Below are 24,738 nucleotides of genomic sequence, written 5' to 3'. Positions count from 1 at the left end.
TGCAGGGCTGCTCCAGCTACACGGGATAATGAGCGCGGGGCGGAGGGAGCTGGCTGAGCCGCGCTTGCTGGGACCCGGAGCTTGGCGGCGGCCCTGGGGCGCTGTGCGCGGCTGCTGAAGGGGCGGCGGCGGCGGTGGTGGTGGCCAACACTGTGCGCGCCAGTGTGGCTCTCTCGCCCGACGCGCGCGCCCGGTCTGTCCCCAGGGCCCTCTGGAGGTGACTCGGGTGGGCCGGGCAGGGCGGCGTTGCCGGTTGGGAGGGCGGAGATGAGGCGATGAGGAGACAAGCCGCCGCCGCCGCCGCTATCGGCTTGCCGCGGCCGTAGCGGGAGTCCGAGCAGGGGAGAGGCCAGCTGTACCCCCGCCGGGTTGCGAACCCAGACAAAGGAGGAGGAGCCGCCCGAGAAGCGGGGCAGCGCCGCCGGGAAAGGAGGCCGCCGCTTCGGTCGCAGCCGGGGGCCGTCCGGGTTCACGGGCCGCCGCGCTTCCTCTGCGGGCGCTGCACTAGGCGAGGCCGCGGGGCCGAGGAAGCCGCCCCCGGAGCCCCAGCCCGCCCGCCGGCGCCGCCTCCGAGCCGCCTCGGCCGTAGCCGCGGCCCGGGCAGGAGGCGGCGGCGGCCGGCGAGGCGAGGCGGCCCGCGCCCTGCCTGTCAGGCCACCGGCCCGGCCCGTTTCGGCCCGTTTCGCCCCGCGAGCCGCCCCCGATGCGGAGGCGCTGCTGCCGGGGCCATGCAGCAGGCGCCGCAGCCGTACGAGTTCTTCAGCGAAGAGAACAGTCCGAAATGGCGGGGACTGTTGGTCTCGGCCCTGCGGAAGGTCAGTGCTGGTGCCCGTGCGGCCGCGGGGCCCCCAGGGAGGTGCCGGGGCAGAGGCGGGAGGCAGGCGGGCGGGGCGCGCGGGCCGCGGCCCCTCGGACGCTCTTACGGGGAGCTACACGCCCTCCCCGCGCTCGGGGCCTGCAGGCCCAGCACTTTCACTCCGGTCGGCGATGGGGGCGCGTGATTGCCTGCTGCGTCCAAAAGGACGTTTTCTCAAGTTCTTGCTTGGCCCCGGAAGGAAGGTTTTGTTATGATCATAAAACTGGATTTCACGTTGCAGTCATTTCGTCAGGCCACTTCCGCCGTTGACCAATTTGTTGTCCTCAGGCTGGATTCGGGCAAGAGAAAGTCCCGCTGGTATTTAGACAGTTTCTAAAACAAAAGCACATTTCTAGCCTGAGTAATTACTTTTAATTAAGTTCCTTGGGGCTGTTCCCTTAGGCGATTTGCTCGCGAAGTGTGTCCACTCACCTAAGAGGTGGTAACTTTTTTTTTGTAAGATGGATGTGTTTCTCGAGAAATGTCAGTGAGCCATGATATTGCTTTTAACAATTCTTGAGGTCAATTTAAAGTGCCTCCTCCCTTCCTGCAAAAGGCGTCCCCCCTGTTTACGAGAGATTTCCCTTGTAGAATTCGGTCAGTTTCTTCACTGAGTGCAGTTTAGCACTTAGAATCATTTTAAGGGGACGAAAAAGGAGCAGGTCATAAAAATGAATCTTTTAAGTTTAGGTACATCACTCGGGTGCATCTCTCCTGTAGATGGTGTCAGTTTTCGTCTGCATTTAGGTAATAATCATACTATCATTTTTATAATAAAACCTTTTGTAAGGTCAAGACATTTAAAGAGTGTAAATGGGTGCAGGAGAAGATACCATACCTACTGAGCGTGGGTTTTCCTTGCCAGCAATGCAAACTTAGTCCCTTCTACCTTTTGTGGAAAATAACCAAGAATAAATTTTAAAATAATAAAGAAAGAATAAACATTAACTTAAAAGGCTGCCCTTGGAAAATAAATCTTCATACATTAAATTTCTACAAGTGAAAGGAAGTAGTATATTAAATTAAAAACATTTTCCTCATTCAGAGTTTCAGATTTGCCATTATTTTCATAATTCTTACGAAGAGATACTGCCTCCCTTGGGCCAAACACCAGCTAGTATCTTTTTAAAGAATTTGGTGGAGCTGGCTAGGAGCAGCTAGACAGTTATCATTTCACAGGTATATTAGGTGTTAAAAGTATTAAATTGACCTTCCTTCTGTGGGCAACCTGATTCTATAAGGAGAGGGAAAGAAATGGAAAGTGTGCTGAGTGGTGATAATGAAAAGCAAAGGGGGAAATGCTTAGATAGTAATTAAATCTTCCACCACATAGAAAGAAGTGTGAGTACAGTTATCAGGTAGGCCTGTATTGTTGGCAGTGTGAAGTAGGTCTCCACCTACTAGTATTTTCTGGTAGCAAATAGAATTTGAGTATGTGTTGCATAATTTATTCAGTAGGTAGCTTTGACCCTAATAATCCGTCATGCACAAATACAGATTTATATCTTCAGGTTAGCCTGGAAACAAAGCCAGAGATAGCATCCAATCCTAGTCCATTGCTTTGAGTCTGGTATTTTGCATTTATGTGTTGTGCTTGTTTTCTTGGAACTCAGATGCCTTGTAGATCTCTATTTTCTTATTCCACGGTTCTTGTATATCCTTTGCTTATGGAATAAATACAGCAAAGAAAATCTGGTCTTTTGAGGTGAATTCAAGAAGCAGTTTCTATTTAACTTATTAATTTACTGTTATTCTAGAATTGAGGTATATTCCCATGGAAGACATTTTTTATGTTTTTGGAATGTTTTTGGTGTTCATAATTCGGATTATGTTCAGTTTTGTGGTGTTTGTGGTATTGCGACATGTAGGTTTGTAGTGCTTGCTAAGAGTTTTAGTTCTTAAAGAGCTCAAGGTTCACTCTTTGAAGGATGAGTTAAATTCTGGTCTATACTTGCCACCCTTGTCTTTGTACAATGAGAATTCCTACCACTTATGGGGAGGCTCTGTCTTCACATTCAAGGCATCTAGAATTTGGTTTCCTTCTTCCAGCTCACCAGATTGTTACAAAGACTGCTAGGATTAATAGTAGAAGCAGCAATAGTATTAGACTTCTAAGATTTTTCTCCTCCAGTTGGTGTTGCCATCAAACATGTGTATGCTAGTTTCATTTAACATTTATTGAATACATTTTAGGTACTTGGCACCAAGCTGGATACTAAGAATACAAACATGAATAAAAGTAAAGGCCTTGCTCTAAAGGTGTTTACCACCTAGACTGAAAATTATAAACTTTGAGGTTTTGGTTTATGTAAATGAGATAGCAGTTATGAGCTCAAAGTTTTGTAAGGAATATCTCTGTGTTTGAAAAGAACAAGGTTGTTTAATTAACTCTGTGAGGTTAGTTCACTTGGGCATCTTGATGGAACCTCCAAAACTGTTAAAATATAATTTTCAGAAAGGTAAAGTCACAACTCTCATATCAATGTGAATGAACATGTATCGATAATTTTGATTCAACTTACTACTTAATGAGGGAACTCATGAGATCTTAGAACCACTTCAAATGAAAATTGGAGGAGGTAGGTATTTATAGGCAACTTAATAAAAGAATATTAAAGTAAGATTTTTAGGTTGGACACAAAACTTGTTAATGTCCTTCAAGAACATAAGCAGTAAATTTGGGATTGTCTTTCCTGCTGATTAGATTTTGCATCTGTACCAGACAAAAATCTCTAAGTTAATCTGATCAATTTGTAAAATAGCCCAGTCAGTAGAAAGTAATCAAAGGTTCAAGAATAGCACTCTACTGAAGAACACCTAGTTATCTCTTTTGCTTATTTTCAAGTTTTGGCTGATTTTTCTGGAAACCAAAAAATACATATATTTGACAAAGTTACTATTACTGACTGAAAACACAAGGGATTTTTTTTAAACCAGCATTAAATATTCATTTCACTATGTAGAAGAAACAAGAGCATTGAGAAATAGATTTAAGGAAAAATAATTTTGGAAATAGAAATGTGTTGTTCTTTAACTTTTTGTTTTGTTGTGCTGCTGTTCTTTAACTGTTAAAACAAAACTTCACCTAGGACATTTAAGTACATACAGAACTACAAAGGGTAAAGTAGAGCTAAATGACACTACTAATGGATAATACATGCATTGTTAACATTACTGCTAAATTATGTATCTTTCCTAAAAGAGCCAGAGACATAAATGCCTTCACCACTATTCCCCGAGAAGATTGAAGCTATCATATTACTTGGAGGAAAAAAGAGTGTGGGATATATTTGTAAATGCAGCTTATTACCTGTGTCTTTGAAATGCCTGTGGTACTTTGTGCATGTGCTATTCGATTGTATGCTGAGAAAAATCAGTGTAGGCATTCTATATATGGGAAACATGCCTTAAAATCATTTTAGCAGGTTTTTTAGTCCCTGGTATTTCCGTGGTAGATGCCTTTTCTGTAAGGCCTTATTCACCAGGCTAGCCAAGGAAGAGAAAATGTCTGTCGTCTTATTATCTGTAGTTACAAATGTCACAGAGAGCTAGAAAGAATTGGTAGAGTTACCTTGTTCCTGGGTCTAATTTCATTCAGGTTAAATATCGACCTCCCACCTCAACCATTATAGTTTGCTCTTAGATAGCTGTTAAAATTGAACAGGTGTGAATGTTTGAGTTAATTAATAGCAGTCTATGGCAAGGGGGTAAGAAGGTTGAGGGTTTTGATTCAGAAATGCTTTTGTGAAATCTGAAAGAGTCTAGTGTTTATGCCTTTGTATTAATATCTCTTGGAACTATTTTAGAAGATTGTGCTGGATCTTTCCTGGGGCCCAGAAGAAAAGCATGGGGGTCCTTTGAGAAAATGAAATTGGTGTTACTGACATAAGAAGGTCAAGGAAGCCTTCTTTAAGGAAGTAACATTCATGCTGAGTTCTGGAGGATATATTCAAATTTTATTGAGTGCCTCCTGTGTGCCAGGTGCTATTCTTGATACTGAGGTTGTAGCAAGGCCTTGCTCTCATAAAGCTTCCGTTCTAAATGGCTGTGACAGAGAGGCCTGGGAGAGACAGACAGTAAAGAAGTTAATTATCTGAAAGATCAATAGGAATTAAAAAAACAAAGAAAGGGGAGAAAGGATTTGAGCCCTAGGGAAAGGTAGGAACATGACTTGATTTAAAGAACCAAGACCAAGTGAAAAGGAGATGAAGACTTCCGTGGTGGCGCAGTGGTTAAGAATCCATCTGCCAATGCAGGGGACATGGGTTCGAGCCCTGGTCCGGGAAGGTCCCACATGCCGCGGAGCACCTAAGCCTGTGTGCCACAACTACCGAGCCTTTGCTCTAGAGTCCGCAAGCCACAGCTACTGAGCCCATGTGCCACAACTACTGAAGCCCGTGCGCCTAGAGCCCATGCTCCACAACAAGAGAAGCCACCACAATGAGAAGCCCGCGCACCGCAACAAGCCCGCGTGCAGCAATGAAGACCAAACACAGCCAGAAGTAAATAAATAAATTTATTTAAAAAATAAAAAGGAGATGAGCTAGTTGAGAGACTCTAGTGTAGACCCAGGTTAAGGTCTCTACCTGTGAATAGGAAGGCCTATAGGGTTATTTATGTGACAAATTAATTAGATGAACTTGATCAAACTTGCTTCTTTGAAAAGATCACTCCAACTAAAAGGAATAGGAGAAACTATGACTTTTGTGACATGAGGCCTGTTCTGGATTTCCTAAAGCCACTGAATATAATAGTAGAACTCTAGGGAGTCATTTGGAATTATTCCAAACTAATAATGACCCAAACTGACCCAAGGGGTTCAGCCAGAACTGGATGAGCATTAGGGATGCGTTTTAGCTTGCTGCATTTAGCTTCCTCTCAGCCATGACTTAGTAGTCTTCTATTTTCAGTTTAATTTTGGTGTGGTATATTTGGAGCAATGATATTCCATTAAAGTATTTTATGCTGAGTATCCAAAGCATTACTTGTGTTACCACTTGACATAAATCAAGTGTATATCTTTTATATTAACCATGGCCTTTCTTTCAAGGGAGCAGTAGTTTGATTATATCCTCTGTTAGCCTGCATATTTGAATCAGGAAGGAATTTTAATGGAAGTAATGGATTTAGCATTGTCTCATGGAGTCATGTTAAAAATTAACAACCTAAAATTCTTTTCTTTTTTACATAAGAACATATAGTAAGTAGAAAGCTTTTGAAATGTGTAAAGTGTTATACACTTCACACTTTAATGTGTAAGCAACACAATGAAAATAACATCAAGATCTAGATATGAGCACTACTATGATCTCCTCCAAGTAGAGTTTTCATTACCCCAGTTTTCTTCGTTAAAACACTTTGTAAACTCAAATACTACTTCTTACTTACATAGCACTTTGTAATTTTTTCTTTTTTTTTTTTTTTTTTTTTGCGGTGCGCAGGCCTCTCACTGTTGTGGACTCTCCCGTTGCGGAGCACAGGCTCCGGACGCGCAGGCTCAGCGGCCATGGCTCACGGGCCCAGCCGCTCCGCGGCATGTGGGATCTTCCCAGACCGGGGCACGAACCCGTGTCCCCTGCATCGGCAGGCGGACTCTCAACCACTGCGCCACTTAGGGGAGCCCCTGTAATTTTTTCTTAATTGACCCATTAGCAGCATTTAATAGTTTATCTCTTCCTCCTTTTTGAAATCTTGTCCTCATTTGGCTTCCAGGACACCAAACGCTGCTGGTTTTCTCCCTCTCTGACTACTCCTCCTAGTTCTTCTCCTTTGTTGATCTCCTCATCTTCCCATCTACATCATCCTGACCTCCCTGGAGCTTAGTCTTTGGACTCCTGTTTCTATTTACAGTAGATTTCTTGGAGATCCCACCCAGCCTCATTGCTTCACATTTCATCTCTATCTGATGGTTTCCAATTTATAATTCTGGCTCAGGTGTCTCTCCTGAGCTTGGATATCCAGTTTCTTTCTTAACACTTCCACAAAGATGTGTGATAGGCATCTCAACTAATACTGAGCTCTTTCTCTTCCCCTGAAAACTTGCTCCTTTTGTAATATTTCCAACATTAGTAAATGGCTACTCCAGCATTCTAGTTGCTCAAAATATCGAGTTATTCTTGAATCCTGTCTTTCTTTTATAACCCATATCTAGTCTGTCAGCGAATCCTTTTAGCTCTACTTCACACTGTAGCAATATTCAGTCACCATTTCTCACTCTTCCACTTCTACCACCTGGGAACACTCTGGGAGTATCAAAGTAGCCTCTTAACTGGTCTCCTCTCTTCTACCCTTGCGCCATTCAGTCTTTTCTCAACACAAGAGAGATAAGTGGGATCATGTCACTTCTTTGCTCAAACCTTGTTCAGTGCTTCTCAGAATAAAAGTCGAAGTCCTCCCAGTGGCCTGCTAGGCCCTCTGCAGTCTGGTATTTCCCCTGCTTCTCCTTTTACCTCACTGACCTCATTTACTACTGACCTTTTTTTGCTCTACCCCTGCACCACACTGGCTTCCTCGTACCTCCAACACATAGACATGTTCTAGTCTCAGGGCTTTTGTATGGTACTTGGAGTTTCTTCTGCCTAGAACAACCTTCCTGCAGATAAAAACATGAGTGGCCCTTTTACCTCCTGTAAGTCTTCAGACAAACATCATCTTGAAGAGGCCTTCTCTTGCAGCCTATCTGCACCTCCTGCTTCCTGGACATTCATATGTAAATGTTCACAGCATGTCCCAATCCAAGCTTATTATCATCTTCCCTAAACTTAACGTCTCCAGTATAAATGATACAGTACTCAGTTCTCAAGCCAGAAACCTAGGAACCTAGGCATCATCTGTTCCTTCCCTCTCACACCAGGTTCATATCTAATCAACACCAAGTCTTGATTCGTTCTCTTAAAAGGAGTTTTCTAACTTTTTTGCTATGTATCCCAAAAGAATTTTGAAAAATTTGTGCATTTTTATGTTGACATCTAAAAATTTTCATCTTTAAGTTTAGTTTCAGAAGATATAGTTTTATATGTTTTCTAAACACTGATGTTTTAAAATAAAATAGTCCCATTAGTCTTTTAAATGTACCCAATATACACTACCAAATGTAAAATAGATTGCCAGTGGGAAGCAGCTGCATAGCACAGGGAGATCAGCTCTGTGCTTTGTGACCACCTAGAGGGGTGGGATAGGGAGGATGGGAGGGAGACACAAGAGGGAGGAGATATGGGGATATATGTATATGTATAGCTGATTCACTTTGTTATAAAGCAGAAACTAACACACCATTGTAAAGCAATTATACTCCAATAAATGATGTTAAAAAAATAAAAGGGTAAGGTAATATAAAAAAATGTATGCAATGAAATACACACCGTTCATCCTTTTAAAATACACATGACAAAGTGCTTTTTTAACGGTTGGAAATTTACATTGTTCTTTTTTCTCTGTGAACTTTTCATTCTAGTTTCTCCACGTAATTATATTATAATATAATATTTACTTTTATGTTTAAAAGTCTTTGATTGATCCCTCCTTTGTATTTATACTTCTTTGCAACAACAAAAATGTCTATATACTGAATTTTTAAAAATTTCCCCAATGACCATAAAGCTTTAAAACTTCCTTTTGGGTTGAGTTATTAGTAGTACATAGCTGATCAAAAGAACATAAATGTCATGAATTTTGAAAAATAATAATCATAAAGCACCTGACTTGAAAAATGACTTGTTACCTGATCTTTAGAGTTATTCACTTTTTCATTTTCTAGATTTTCTAGGACTTGTCAAATGACTGATTATTATTACTGCTACTTTTTCACTTTTTTTATTTAGAAGTACCTTGTTTAGTCCAATATATCCAAGAAAGATTGGGAAAATAAAAATAGTATTAACTTCAATATACCTTAGCCATGACAGTATTTTCTCATAAGATGTATTTTACCTTATCACACTCTTTAAATACATTTTCATTGAATCCTTGGAGCTGTAGATCTAGCTTATTGTATTAATTTTCTGTTGCTGAATAACAGATTATCAAAAACTTGGTGGCTGAACACAACACACATTTATTATCTCACAGTTACTGTAAGTTAGAAGTCCAGACATGGCTTAGCTGGATTCTCTGCTTTGGGTCCCATGGGCTGAAATCAAGGTTTTGGCTTGGGCTGCAGACTCATCTGAGGCTCGGGGTCTTCTCCCAAGCTTATGTGGTTCTTAGCAGAATTCATTTCCTTTCAGTTGCCTGTCTGAGGCCCTCAGCTCCCAGAGGCTGCTGCCATTCCTTGCCATATGACCCTCCCTATAACATGTCAGTTTGCTTCTTCAAAGCCAGCAGAACGGCATCTGCTGCTGCCACTTGTCTCACACTTCTAGACCCTCTTTTGAAGGACTCACCTGATTTAGGTCCGGCCCACCCAGGATAATCTCCCTTTTGATTAACTCGAAATCAACTGATTACAGACCTTAGTCACCTTTGCCATATACGGTAATATTATCATAGGAGTGATATCCTATTCACAGGTCCTGCCCACATTCAAGGGGAGAGGACTGTACAGGGCATGTATACCAGGGGTGGGAATCTTGGAAGCCAGCCACCTTAGAATTCTGCCTACCACACTTACTCATTTTATGGAAAATATCCCCACATAACCTAATTGGTAAAGTCGATTTAGTTGTCAAGCCAACCAGCCTATTGTATTTATCTTGTTCAGACAAAGTCTAACTTAATTTTTCAATTCAAATGAATGTGTTAATACATGTCACATGCCAACCATCTCACTTCTGAATTCTAGTTGTAAGATAGAAAGATAGATAAGGTGTGAAAACTTGCTTTGAATTTTTTCTCCTGAATGAAATAAGGTGATGTTGCCTGTATTTAGTTTTGTTTGTTTGTTTGTTTGTTTATGGCTGCTCTGTGCAGCACGCGGGATCTTAGTTCCCTGACCAGGGATCAAACCCATATCCCCTGCAGTGGAAGCACGGCGTCTTAACCACTGGACTGCCAGGGAAGTCCTATTTAGTACTTTTTACATATGCTTTCTTTTCTTTGTTCTCATGAGCTTTTCCCCGCATTATAGTGTATTTTTTGACAGTAGGCTAGGGGATAGAAGAAGCAAGGTTAAATGAAAAATATTTATCATTGTCTCCTTGTTTTGGGTCATAGAATTGATTGATGGATTGATTGATTGATTGATTGCACTGCAGAGCAATGCACCATAATGAGATTCAGGATAAGTAGGAGATCTGCCTTTCTTCAGTTAAATGGGAGGAGGGCAGTTGTGGAGAGGTGGGAAAGGAGAACCTGCTTTATTTACTCCTTGAGTGCAAGTACCTTGCCGGCAGATCTTCTTTAAGAAAGAGTGCATTATAGTAGTTTTGGTAGTATGCTGAAGGACATGGGCATTTGGCCCAGCGAGTCTTAAACTTTGACTGAATAAAACATACTTAGTAATAGTGATCTTTTCCCCAGGTCACAGGAAAAAAAGCCACTATTAATTTTTCTCAGTTTTATTTTTTTCTCCTAAGTTTTTCTTAGGTCTGTGGTACGTGCTGCAGTTTATTTGCTAATGAGCAGTGCAAGATTGTGAAGTAAATGAACAAGAGATATAGAGGTTTTACAGGGAGAACTGCTTATGATACTTCTTGTTTTTACTTACAAACATGTGCCTATAGTTTTAAGTTTTATAGTCATTTTTTTTTTTTTCTTCTTTTTGCGGTATGCGGGCCTCTCACTGTTGTGGCCTCCCCCATTGCGGAGCACAGGCTCCGGATGCGCAGGCCCAGCGGCCATGGCTCACGGGCCCAGCCGCTCCGCGGCATATGGGATCCTCCCAGACCGGGGCACGAACCCGTATCCCCTGCATCGGCAGGCGGACTCTCAACCACTGCGCCACCAGGGAGGCCCTATAGTCATTTTTATTAACATTCTTCTTGCTTACTATGATGAAGTGTAAGTATCTTAACATTTCATATTCTTCTAAGAGTACTGTGACTTCCAAATGCTCTGCCACTGGAACAAATTGGGAACCATTGATCTAGCCTGTACTTTCTTGGCCCGATTGTATGGGAAGGTACTTACAGTTCATTTGCCATTTCATTCCAATCAAGGAAAGTTTTAATGACAAAACTTAGTTTCAGCTAATAGTCTTTCCTGTATGTTTTGATTGTTTTATGGTAAGCCCTTACCTACTATTAAGCTACATAGAATGAGATTCCTGGCCTGTACTTTCTGCGTTTTAAATAAACCCACCTTGGGGACTTCGCTGGTGGCACAGTGGTTAAGAATCGGCCTGCCAGTGCAGGGGACACAGGTTCGATCCCTGATCCGGGAAGATTCCACATGCCGCAGAGCAACTAAGCCCGTGTGCCACAACTACTGAGCCTGTGCTCTAGAGCCTGCAAGCCACAACTACTGAGCCCGTGTGCCAACTACTGAAGCCCGCACACCTAGAGCCTGTGCTCTGCAACAAGAGAAGCCACTGCACTGAGAAGCCCGCGCACTGCAACGAAGAGTAGTCCCTGCTCGCCGCAACTAGAGAAGGCCTCACCGCAGCAAGGAAGACCCAATGCAGCTATAAATCAATCAATCAATCAATCAATCAATCAATCAATCCACCTTGAAAACCTGTCAAGAAAACACCTAATTAAGAACACTAAATCTAAGTGGGAAGTAAATATTAATAGACAGTGGGAATAGAGGAACATACAGTGGGAATCCCCTCATTTATAATGTTATATGGGATAACTGAGTCTTCAGGTACATATCCAATGAAATAAAACCAAAGTTAATGGAGTTCTTCATTTTTCCAAGTCTCCGAATTTCAGCAAGTCCAGGGAATCTATTTGCTACCATGAATTTATTTAGCAGCTGTTTACTGAGTGCTTGCTTTATGCAAAGCATGGTGCTAAATTACCTTTGAGTTAGGAATAAAGGAGTGGGGAAATAGGAAGAGACCAAAAACATAAGAAATAGTTCCTGACCTTAATGAGTTTATAGTGTACAACTGTGGTTTCAATTCTTGATTATACACCCTGATCAGAAAAATGCTACCTCAGAATATTAATTTTTATATTATTTTAAATAACTTACTTGAGAATTAACATATAATAAACTGCACATCTTTAAAGTGTACAGTTTGATAAGTTTTTATGTATGTATACTTAAGTGAAACATTCATAATGAAGATAGTGTATCCTTCAGCCCATAGATTTCCTCTTGACTCTCTATAAGTCTCCCTCCCATCCCTCCTGATCTCTAATCCACAAGCAATCACTGATTTGCTTCCTATACTATAGATTGCTTTTTCTAGAGTTTTTTGGTAATAGAATCACACAGTATATATTGTTTTGTTTGCCTGGCTTCTTGCACTCAACATAATTATTTTGAGATCCATCCATGTTGTTGCATACATCAATAGTTCATTCCTTTTTATTGTTCAGTAGCATTCCATTGTGTGGATATACCACTTTTTTAAGGTTTATTTATTATTTATTTATTTGTTTAATTTATTTTTGGCCGCGTCCAGTCTTAGTTGCAGCATGCAGGATCTTTTGTTGCTGTGTGCAGGCTCTTCGTTGTGGTGCACAGGCTTCTCTCTAGTTGTGACGTGCGGGTTTTCTCTTCTCTAGTTGTGGCACACAGGCTCCAGGGCACGTGGGCTCTGTAGTTTGTGGCACGCGGGCTCCAGTTGAGGTGCTCGAGCTCAGTAGTTGTGGCACGCGGGCTTAGCTGCCCCGAGGCATGGGGGAATCTTAGTTCCCTAACGAGGGATCGAACCCACATCCCCTGCATTAAGATGGATTCTTTACCACTGGACCACCAGGGAAGTCTCCACTTTTTTTATTTTAATCCATTCACTTGTTGATGTACATTTGATTTTCATATCTTGGCTGTTAAAAATAAAGCGGCTGTAAACATTTGTATACAAGTCTTTGTATGGGCATATAGTTCCTTTTCTCTTGGGTAATTACCAACAAGTGACTGGATCAGGTAGTAGGTGTGTGTTTAACTTTTTAAGTGACTGTCACACTGTTTTCTATTTGAACTGTTGTACAGTTTTACATTCCCACCAGCAACATATGCGAATTCCAGTTCTTCCTGCCAGCACTTAGTATTTAAATTTATTTCTAGCCATCCTAATAGGGGTATTATACTGGTATCTTGTTTTAATTTGCATTTCCCTGATGATTAATGATGTCAAACATCTCTCCTGTCCTTATTTGCCATCCATATATCTTCTTTGGTGCACTGTTTGTTCAGATCCCTTACCCTTTTTTGTTAAGTTGTTTGATTTCTTATTGTTGAGTTTTTAGGGTTCTTTATGTATCTAACTATAAATCCTTTATATACAAAGATTTTCTTTCAGTCTGAAGTTTTTTATTCTCTTAATATTACCTCTTTAAAAATAGCAATAAATCTTCATTGGGATTTTTTAACAAAATTATTTTTAAAAACAAAAAACCCCACATGTAAACAAGAAAGAAAATAAAGTGAGTTGGCATTATTATATATATATACATCCAAGGATCAAAACAAATTCTGGGTTAACATTGCATAATCCAGTAAAATGTTTTGAACCATCAATGTTCAGGGTAACTGTATTTAATACTATCAATAATGATACCTTGGGCTTCCCTGGTGGCGCAGTGGTTAAGAATCCGCCTGCCAATGCAGGGGATGCGGGTTCAAGCCCTGGTCCGGGAAGATCCCACATGCCGTGGAGCAACTAAGCCCATGCACCACAACTACTGAAACCTGCGCGCCTAGAGCCCGTGCTCCACAACAAGAGAAAACACTGCAGTGAGAAGCCCACGCATTGCAACGAAGAGGAGCCCCCGCTCGCTGCAACTAGAGAAAGCCCGTATGCAGCAACGAAGACCCAATGCAGCCAAAAATAAATAAATTAATTAATTTAAAAAAAATAATGATACCTTATCTTTGAAGACTATAAAATAGTTTATGGATTGTACACTATATAGTTTAGGTTTTCATTCTTCCCATGAATCCATATGACACATGTATACTAGTCGTAAAATGTATTTATATTGTCACTATTAGTCCAAAATATCCATCATCCCAAATTAACCAGGTTACAATTATCTGATCTCCAGAATTTTTATGGTGAGATGTGCTAGAACCCATACATGACAACTTCATTTTTCGAAACTAACCTAATTCTAAATTCTGTCTAATCTGCAACTTCCTCATTTCTTCTCACTTTCTATATATACATTAAATACTATAGCAACTTCACCTTAAAAAGTATAGCTAATACATTAATACACATTTAGTCAATAATTTCTGACAGCGTTATAGCTTATTTACCAAGAAAAAGAGCTAATTTTTATTTTAAAATTTAGTTCAAGTATTGTCATAGTAGTGTTATTTAATTGAGAATGATGGCTTCAACTTAGAGCGTTCAGTGTACACATTAATATAGTTTAAAATTAAAGAATTAAATTATTCCTATGGAGAAAATCTCAGTTCTTAAAAGAAAGACCAAAATATATTGTTTTATTACTATAAAATGTTATTAGTTCATTGTCTGATTTGCTGATTATATTCAATTCACTCTTAATATTATCTTTTGAAGAACAAAAGTTTTAAATTTTTATAAAGTTCCATTTATCCATTTGCTTTTTTACAGACTGTGCCTTTAGTGTCTAAGAAATCTTTGGTCAACCTAGGGTGACAAATATTTTCGTCTATTTTTCTTCCGGAAGTTTTATAGTTCTAGGTTTTACATTTAGATCTATGATCTATTTGAGTTAATTTTTATATATGATGAGATAATTTTGTATCTGTTATGTTTGGTTTTTTTGTATATGGTTATCTGGTTATTCTACCATCATTTATTGCAAAAGCTATCCTTTCTCCTTTGCTAAATAAAGGCCTTTGCACCTTTATCAAAATCATTTGTCTAACAGACGTAGAGAATGGACTTGAGGACACGGGGAGGGGGAAGGGTAAGCTGGGACGAAGTGAGAGAGTGGCACGGACTTATATATACTACCAAATGGAAAATAGATAGCTAGTGGGAAGCAGCCGCATAGCACAGGGAGATCAGCTCGGTGCTTTGTGACCACCTAGACGGGTGGGATAAGGAGGGTGGGAGGGAGACGCAAGAGGGAGGAGATATGGGGATATATGTATATGTATAGCTGATTCACTTTGTTATAAAGCAGAAACTAACACAGCATTGTAAAGCAATTATACTCCAATAAAAATGTTAAAAAATAAATAAAATTTGCATGAATGAGCAAAAAAATCATTGTCTGTATTTGTGTTTTTATTTCTGTATTCTGTATTCTGTTGCATTGGTCTTTTTTCCTATCTTTTAAAAATTTATTTATTTTATTATTTATTTATTTGGCTGTGCAGCATGCAGGATCTTAGTTCCCTGACTAAGAATCGAACCTATGCCCCCTGCAGTGGAAGGGCGAAGTCCTAACCACTGGACTGGCAGGGAAGTCCCTTTTTTCTTATCTTTACATCAATACCACACTATTTGGATTATTGTAGCTTTATAAAAAATCTTGGAATCAGGTAGTTTTAGCCTTCCAACTTTGTTCTTTTTCAGAGTTGTTTTGTTTATTCTAAGACCTTTGTATAGCCATAGGAATTTTAAAATTAGCCTGTCAATTTCTACCAAAAAAAAAAAAAACCTGGAATTTTGATACAGATTGTGTTGAATTTATAGATTATTTGAGGGAAATTGACATTTTAACAATATTGAGTCTTTAAACCCATACAGTTTAAATTTTCATTTATTTAGGTTTTTAAAAATTTCTATGAGCAATATTTTATAGTAGTTAGTATATCTTTAGGATGAAATTTGCTGCTTTTTCTTTTTAAATTTAATTTTAACTCTTACAACAAACAAAACTTCCAGTATTGTTAATTGGTGTTTGAGGCACTTGCATCCTTGCAGAAATCTTAGCAGTGGAATAAAGAATTTGACATTATTAAATATACAGACTGTGTATCCAGAGGGATTTATTTCTACATTGTACCAGAAACTCAAATGATAGTTGATTGAACAAGTGCACTAGCAAGATATTTTTATTTGATTGTGAGTATGGGGAACTGAAAAAATATATGTATTAGGAAATAGCATTTCCGAAATTTGTCAAACCTAGTGTTTATCAATTTAAAAAATAAAGTTTAATGCTTTTATATGTGTCTATGCATGAATCTATAGTATTATGACTATTCTGTTTACAGTGTGTGTATAAGGAAGTACCTTCTGGCAATTTGAAAATACGGTGTAACTAAAATACAGGTCTGACTTGTTAATCTACTGTTAAAGATTGAAAATTATTTTAATTGCTCTTTTTCTGACCAGTCTTTCAGAAAAATCTGAAAAATGAGTTTGTTCTGATGTGGTAATTTTATGTTGACTGTCTCTCAGGGTGCTGAGATAGTAAATACTGTGAAAGTACAAAATATGGTTATCTTTCATTGTCATCTTGATGTCCTTATTAGGATTTATGGCTGGGATTTTAACACTGTATATTTGTTTTTATGACTTTTCATATTTGCGGTTTAACAAGTTTAGCATAAGAAACTCAGATGCTCAGTGTTAAGGTTGCTTTGTAGGTTATTTACTAAAATCATAATCATAGAAAAAAATCCATTAGACATTATCTTAATTCTCATGCACAGTCATTTTTACTGATTAGGGCCCTTGGCTTTTATGGAAGGATGTTATAACAAACAGCCTTATGAACTCCAATATAAATGTTTGTTTTATATTTTTTAAAATGTCTGTTGATCTAATAGAAATACATGGTAGGATGTAATTAAGTTTCCTCTTATTATATGAAAGAAGTGCAGGTTGTAAGAGGAAATATTTATTTCTCCCAAATCTATTTGGAATTTCTAAAGAAATATAAAGCCAGGTTTTTGGATGTTAGTCCTATATGAATTTCTAATTGCCTTATTTAAACTCTTCTTATCCAGACTTCTTCAAAAAGTAGTTTTTAATTATTGTCTCCAGTTTCATGTGTCCTTCTTCTTTCTCACTTCCCCACTTATCATGTTCCCTTGTAAATTTTTTTGTATTTTATCAAAATTATTCATGGAAAAAAAAAGGTAAATAGCTCTATAAGGCTTGTTACGAAAAAAAGCATTACCTCCTCACTATTCACAACATTTTTTGCCTCCTAGAGGCAGTCCCTTTAATTTTTCAAAGTGATTCATTTCAGTATTCTGTGTCTCTAAGGAAAAAAAGTGCTTCTGTTGCTCCTTATGACTTTTCTGTTTTGGGCATTATCTGTCGATTTCCTACTCTGGAAGGTAAGGATTTAATATTCTTCAATACACATATACATTCCCCTTCCAACCACATATACTTTCTGTCTCTCCTCCCACTCCATGGTTATATCTTAATTTTGGTTGGATCAGTATTCAGAGTTTATAGTATTATGACCATAAATAACGACCATATACTATACTATATGTTATTTATAGTTAAACCACTTTTTCCTTACTACCTAACCTTTTACTGAAGTTAATAATTGTCTTCTTTTCTTGTTTGTGTATTTTCTATGTATTTATTAATTTAAGCTCAAACTCTCTACCAGTTGTTTAAATATCCTCTCAACAGTTTTAGATCCATCAAGTACTCTGATAATTTCATCTTCTTGAGATAGCTTCTCTTAGAACCTTCTGATCTGCTCTAATCAGACTAGTGACCTTTATGCCTGTTGTACAGCTCTCATCTTATAATTTTCCCTTACTTCATCCTGGGCATTCCTTTGGCTTTTCTTCTGTATTGGTTCCTTTGTTTCCTTTTTTTTTTTTCCAGAACTGTCACCACTGTAGTTCTTTTTTTTTAATAGATCTTTATTGGAGTATAATTGCTTCACAATACCATGTTAGTTTCTGTTACACAGCAAAGCGAACCAGCCATATGCATACACATGTCCCCATGTCCCCTCCCTCTTGAGCCTCCCTCCCATCCTCCCTATCCCACCCTTCTAGGTCATCGCAAAGCACCGAGCCGATCTCCCTGTGCTATGCTGCTGCTTCCCACCAGCCAACTACTGTACATTCGGTAGTGTATATATGTCGATGCTGCTCTCACTTTGCCCCAGCTTTGCGCTCCCTCCCCATGTCATCAAGTCCATACTTTATGTCTACCTCTTTATTCCTGCCCTGCAGCTAGGTTCATCAGTACCATTTTTTTTTTTAAGATTCCATATATATGTGTTAGCATACGGTATTTGTTTTTCTCTTTCTGACTTACTTCACTCTGTATGACAGACTCTAGGTCCATCCACCTCACTACAAATACCTCAGTTTCATTTCTTTTTATGGCTGAGTAATATTACATTTTATATATGTACCACATCTTCTTTATCGATTCATCTGTAGATGGACACTTAGGTTGCTTCCATGTCCTGGCTATTGTAAATAGTGCTGCAGTGAACATTTTGGTACATGTCTCTTTTTGAATTATGGTTTTCTCAGGGTGTATGCCCAGTAGTGGGATTGCTGGGTCATATGGTAGTTCTATTTTTAGTTTTTTAAGGAACTTCCATACTGTTTTCCATAGTGGTTGTATCAATTTACATTCCCACCAACAATGTAGGAGAGTTCCCTTTTCACCACACCCTTTCCAGCATTTATTGTTTCTAGCTTTTTTGATAATGCCCATTCTGACCGGTGTGAGGTGATACCTCATTGCAGTTTTGATTTGCATTTCTCTAATAATTAGTCATGTTGAGCATCTTTTCATGTGCCTCTTGGCCATCTGTGTGTCTTCCTTGGTGAAATGTCTGTTTAGGTCTTCTGCCCATTTTTTAACTGGATTGTTTGGTTTTTTTTATCTTGAGCTCCATGAGCTGTTTGTATATTTTGGAGATTACTCCTTTGTCTGTTGTTTCACTTGCAAATATTTTCTCCCATTCTGAGGGTTGTCTTTTTGTCTTGTTTATGGTTTTCTTTGCTGTGCAAAAGCTTTTAAGTTTAATTAAGTCCCATTTGTTTTTATTTCTGTTACTCTAGGAGGTGGGTCAAAAAAGATCTTGCTGTGATTTATGTCAAAGAATGTTTTTCCTATGTTTTCCTCTAAAAGTTTTATAGTGTTTGGTCTTACATTTAAGTCTTTTATCCATTTTGAGTTTATTTTTGTGTATGGTGTTAGGTAGTGTTCTAATTTCATTCTTTCACATGTAGCTCTCCAGTTTTCCCAGCACCACTTATTGAAGAGGCTGTCTTTTCTCCATTGTATGTTCTTGCCTCCTTTCTCGTAAATTAAGTGCCCATATGTGCGTGGGTTTATCTCTGGGCATTCTGTCCTGTACCATTGATCTATATTTTTGTTTTTGTGCCAGTACCATACTGTCGTGATTACTGTAGCTTTGTGGTATAGTTTGAAGTTGGGGAGCCTGATTCCTCCAAGTCTGTTTTTCTTTCTCAAGATTGCTTTGGCTAGTCGGGGTCTTTTGTGTTTCCATACGAATTGTAAGATTTCTTTGTTCTAATTCTGTGAAGAATGCCATTGGTAGTTTGATAGGGATTGCATTGAATCTGTAGATTGCTTTGGGTAGTATAGTCATTTTCACAATATTGATTCTTCAATCTAAGAACATGGTATATTTCTCCATTTGTTTATGTCATCTTTGATTCCTTTCATCAGTGTTTTATAGTTTTCTGAGTACAAGTCTTTCGCCTCCTTAGGCAGGTTTGTTCCTAGGTATTTTATTCTTTTTGTTGCAATGGTAAATGGGAGTGTTTCCTTAATTTCTCTTTCTGATTTTTTGTTGTTGGTGTATAGGAATGCCAGAGATTTCTGTGCATTAGTTTTGTATCCTGCAACGTTACCAAATTCACTTAATACTTCTAGTAGTTTTCTGGTGGCATCTTTAGGATTTTCTATGTATAGTATCATGTCATCAGCAAATAGTTATGATTTTATTTCTTCTTTACCAATTTTATTCCTTCTCAGTTCCTTCCAATTTGTAGGCTTTCTCTGGTTGGGGCGAGCGGGGGCTACTCTTCGTTGTGATGTGCGGGCTTCTCATTGTGGTGGCTTCTCGTTGTGGAGTATGGGCTCTAGAGCACACGCTCTGTAGTTGCGGCGCATGGGCTTAATTGCTCTGCGGCATGTGAGATTTTCCGGACCAGGGCTCGAACCCATGTCCCCTGCATTGGCAGGCAGATTCTTTTTTTTTTTTTTTTTTTGTGGTACGTGGGCCTCTCACTGTTGTGGCCTCTCCCATTGTGGAGCACAGGCTCCGGACGCGCAGGCTCAGCGGCCATGGCTTACGGGCCCAGCCACTCTGCGGCATGTGGGATCCTCCCAGACCGGGGCACGAACCTGCGTCCCCTGCATCGGCAGGTGGACTCTCAACCACTGCACCACCAGGGAAGCCCGGCAGGTGGATTCTTAACCACTGCACCACGAGCGAAGTCCACCAATAATGTTTTTTATGAGCTTTCTTGTACATGTCTTCTGGTAAACGTTTGTGCTTATTGCTCTAGAGCAGTGCTGTCCAATTGAAATATAATATTAACCACATATGTAATTTAAACTTTTCTCTTAGCCACATTAAAAATATAAGAAGACACAGATGCAATTGATTTAAATAATGTATTTAACCCAATAAATCTAATCATTTCAGCATATAGTCAACATAAAAATTATTGAGATATTTGACATTTTTTTTGTGTGCTAGATCTTTGACATCTGGTATACATTTTACTCTTATAGCCCATCTCCAGTTCAGTAGAGCTACATTTCATGTGCTCAGTAGCCACATGAGGCTAGTGTCTACTGTATTGGACTGTAGAGCTTTAAAGGATATAAAATATTGAGTAGTAGAATTACTGGATCATAGGGTATGCCTATCTTGAACTTTAGTAGTTGATGGCAAAGTTTTCCAAAGTGATAGAGCCATTTTGCATGCCATTGGCAGTGTGTGAGAGTTCCCATTTTTCTACATACTCAACAACACTTGGTATTATCACACTTTGGGTAGTAATTTTTTTTGTTCTGTTTAGTAAATCCTTTTCTGTCCTGAGGTCATGAAGATAATTGTCTATTATCTTGTTTTATTTTATCGGAACTTTATTAGGTCTATTTATTTAATAGGTCTAAAATCAACTAAAATTGATTTTTATATCGAGTGTGAATAGGAGTTGATTTCATTCTTCTCCGTATGGGTATCCAGTTGTTCACTATTCATCAGCTTTCCCCAGTGTCCCTCAACAATCCTCTCCCTGCCCATAGTGACACCTTTGTTGTATATCAAGGGTCTATATATCTGTGGGCTTGTTTCTGTACTCTCTGTTCTGTTCTGTTCATCTGTTTGTCTGTCATTATATCACTATCACATTATTGAATACTGTAGCTTTGTAATAAATTCCAATAATGATTGGAGCAAGTAGTTATATTTCTTTAAAAGTATATGACTGGGGCTTCCCTGGTGGCGCAGTGGTTGAGAGTCCGCCTGCCGATGCAGGGGACACGGGTTCGTGCCCCGGTGTGGGAGGATCCCACATGCCGCGGAGCGGCCGGGCCCGTGAGCCATGGCCGCTGGGCCTGCCCGTCCGGAGCCTGTGCTCCGCGGTGGGAGAGGCCGCGGCAGTGAGAGGCCCGCGTACCACAAAAAAAAAAAAAAAAAAAAAAAGTATATGACTGATTTCTTAGCTTTTTGTATTTCTATATAAGTTTTGAAATTATCTTTTCAATTTTAACCAAATATACTGTTTGGTTTTGACTGTGGTTTTATTAACTCCATGGATCAGTTTGAGGAGAATTGATATATTTACAATATTAAGTCTGATAATTCATGAACATGGTATTTTATTTTATTTATTTAGATCATTAATTTTTCTCAGAGTCTGATTTTTCTCCCTAGGAATCTTGTACTTCTTATCTAAGATTTATTCCAAGATACATGGTGTAATGTTTATTCTATTGTAAGTGATATTATTTTAAAATTTTATTTTCTAACTTTGTTGCTGTTACACAGAAATAACATTGTATTTTTATGAATTGAAATAATTTATGTGTACAATATTTTTATTTTCCTTCGTGGTTGTATTAGTCTGGGATCTTTAGAGAAACATTCTCTCTCTCTCTCTCTCTCTCTCTCTCTCTCTCTCTCTCTCTCTCACATAGAGGCAGAGAAGTGCAGATCTGCAGTCAGTAAGCTGGAGACCCAGGAGAACTGATGGTGTAATTCTAGTCCAAGTTCTAGTCCAAAAGCAAAAGAAGACCAAAAATCTGGGCTGTCAGGCAGAGAGAGAGAATTCTTTCTTACCCAGCCTTTTCTTCTATTCAGGCCTTCAGTGGATTGCATGAGGTCCACCCACTCTGGGGAGCGCAATCTGCTTTACTCAGTCTGCCGGTTCACATGTTAATCTCATCCACAAACACCCTCAGAGACACCCTCAGAAATAATATTTAACCAGATATCTGGGTACCTGGTGGCCCAGAAGTTGACACATCAAATTAACTATCACAGTGGGCAATCAAATCATCTGCAGATTTGTTTCTTTTCTGATTCTTATACTTTCATTTTTCTTGCTGTACTTCACTGGCCAGGACATCCAGTACAATGTGGAATAGAAATCATAATAGCTAGTATCTTTGCCTTTTTCCTAATCTCAAAAGGAAAGCTTTCAGTGTTTTACCATTAACCATGATGTTTCTTGTAGATTTTTGGTGATATCTTTTACCAAATTCAGGAAGTTCATTAAGAGATTTGATTATGAATGAATATTCAAAATTTTATGTGCTTTTTCTACATCTGTTTAAGATCATATTATTTTTCTTTCTTAATCTGTTATCATGGTGAATTACTTTGCTTGATTTTCCAACATTAAGCCAACTTAACATTCCTAGGATAAATCCAGCTTGGTCATGTTGTATCATTTTTTAATATATTACATAATTTAGTTAGCTAATAGTGTATTTAGGCTTTTGTTTCTAGGTTCATGAGTGAAAACGAGCTGTACTTTTCATCTTTTTGAGTTTTTATATCAAGGCTAGCCTCAAAATAACTTGAGAAGTCTACTTATTCTTTTACTTTTTTTCGAGAAAGCTTGCTTAAAATTGTTGCATTTCTTCCTTGAATGTTTGATGAGTTTGTCAGTGAAGCCATCTAGGCCATGCAATGAGCTATAAAAGCAAGTCTTAACATATTTCAAAAAAATTGAAATCATAGAAAATATGTTTTCTGACCACAATGTGATTATTCTAGAAATTGATAAAAAAGATAATGTGAAAAAAAATCCCTGTGTGTTTAGAAATTAAGAAGTATACTTAGAGTATTTAAGTATACTTAAATTATAAAAGTTAAAGAAGAAACCATAATGGAAATTAGAAGTTATTTTGAAATGGATGACTGCAAAAATATTCCATATAAAAATCTGTGGGTTTTTTACAAAAGTAGTTCTTAGACAAAATATACATATTGCAAAAGAAGAAAGGTTGAAAATAAGTATCCATCCCAAGAAGTTAGAAAAAAAGAATAAATAGAAGAAAAAATGAAGATGAAACATAAATGAAATATAAAACAAACATAAAATGGAGAGCATCAACAAAGCCAAAAGTTGGTTCTTGAAAAGATTAATAAAATTGATAAACCCCTAAGAGACTGATCAAGAAAAGAACGGACACACAAACAACTGATATTAATGAAAGAAAAGACTTCACTGAAGTTTCTATGAACTTAAAAATGCAAGAGGCTATAATGAACAATTTTATGCTAAATTTTGAGAATTTAGATGAAGTGGTCAACTTAATGCTGTTTTCTTTGTGGGAAGATTTTTAACTACTGCATCAGTTTTCCAAAATAACTATGAGACTATTAAAATTTTTTTCTTACTTATTATGTCAGTGGCATTGATATCCTCCTAATACCATGCATTAGAACAATACTTTTCTCTTAATCATTCTTTCAGCAGATATTTACATGACACCTACTATAATGCTAGGCACTATTTTTTACCTTCTTTTTCCTCATATTCAGTTTGACTAGATTATTTTTTAGGACAGATTACTAGATTCTAATTTTAAGAAATTTAACAACAGGGACTTCCTTGGCAGTCCAGTGGTTAAGACTCCGTGCTTCCACTGCAGGGGGTGCAGGTTTGATCACTGGTGGGGTGCTAAGATCCCGCATGCTATGCAGTGAGGCCAAAAAAAAAAAAAAAAGAAATTTAACAACAAAAGAGTCTCAGCACAGCTGTGTGGCAACAGAAAGCAGCATATACCATTGTAAAAGAAATCTGACTAGCACTTACTTCATAGAGCACCTCTGTAGCGTGTAAAGTAGTATGATTATTCAAGGATACCTCTGTTGCTAGGGTTCATGATCTAGTGTTCATAGACTTCTAGTAGGTTTATTTTTTTATTAACTTTGCAGCAGGTTTTTATTTTTGTTTTATATCTATTACAGTGTTTGACACCTAAAGAAACACATTTTGTCTTCAAATTTGGATGTGTATATTAGTATCATTTGTCTGGACTCAGCACTCAATGCCTTGGTTTCTTGGCCTGTATCTGCTCTGAAATCATCAAGCTGTGTCTGTCTACCCAGGGGCCCCGAGAGCAAGAAAAACAATAGCCATAAGTTTATAGTTCTTAAAAGCAAATAAATTTGGAAAGAAAAATGTGAGGAAAAAGGTTTGATTCACTTTCGTAGAGTCTGTAGCTGGGAACCCAAGCTGTTTTAAAAAAAAATTTTTTTTATTAGTTTCTGATTTATAACAAAGTGAATCAGTTATACATATACATCTGTTCCCATATCCCTTCCCTCCTGCATCTCCCTCCCTCCCACCCTCCCCATCCCACCCCTCCAGGCGGTCACAAAGCACCGAGCTGATCTCCCTGTGCTATGTGGCTGCTTCCCACTAGCTATCTACCTTACGTTTGGTAG

At 38.7% G+C, this 24,738-nt stretch overlaps 1 protein-coding gene across 1 annotated transcript in view; it reads left to right on the top strand.

Annotated features, from left to right (window-relative positions):
* The first annotated feature begins 607 nt into the window (after window positions 1-607).
* The window catches only part of SOS2 (SOS Ras/Rho guanine nucleotide exchange factor 2), a 103,848-nt gene continuing 79,717 nt past the window's right edge, over window positions 608-24,738 (top strand). The window contains exon 1 of the mRNA XM_082617948.1: window positions 608-815. Coding sequence (XP_082474074.1) covers window positions 729-815 — 87 coding nt within the window. The 5' untranslated portion in view covers window positions 608-728. The remainder of the gene's footprint in view (window positions 816-24,738) is intronic.

Source organism: Mesoplodon mirus (assembly GCF_964341445.2).
Source record: "Mesoplodon mirus genome assembly, chromosome: 4".
In the NCBI taxonomy this organism is placed as follows: domain Eukaryota; kingdom Metazoa; phylum Chordata; class Mammalia; order Artiodactyla; family Ziphiidae; genus Mesoplodon; species Mesoplodon mirus.
Note: the sequence above shows the minus strand (reverse complement) of the source record. Positions and strands in the feature narration are given on the sequence as shown.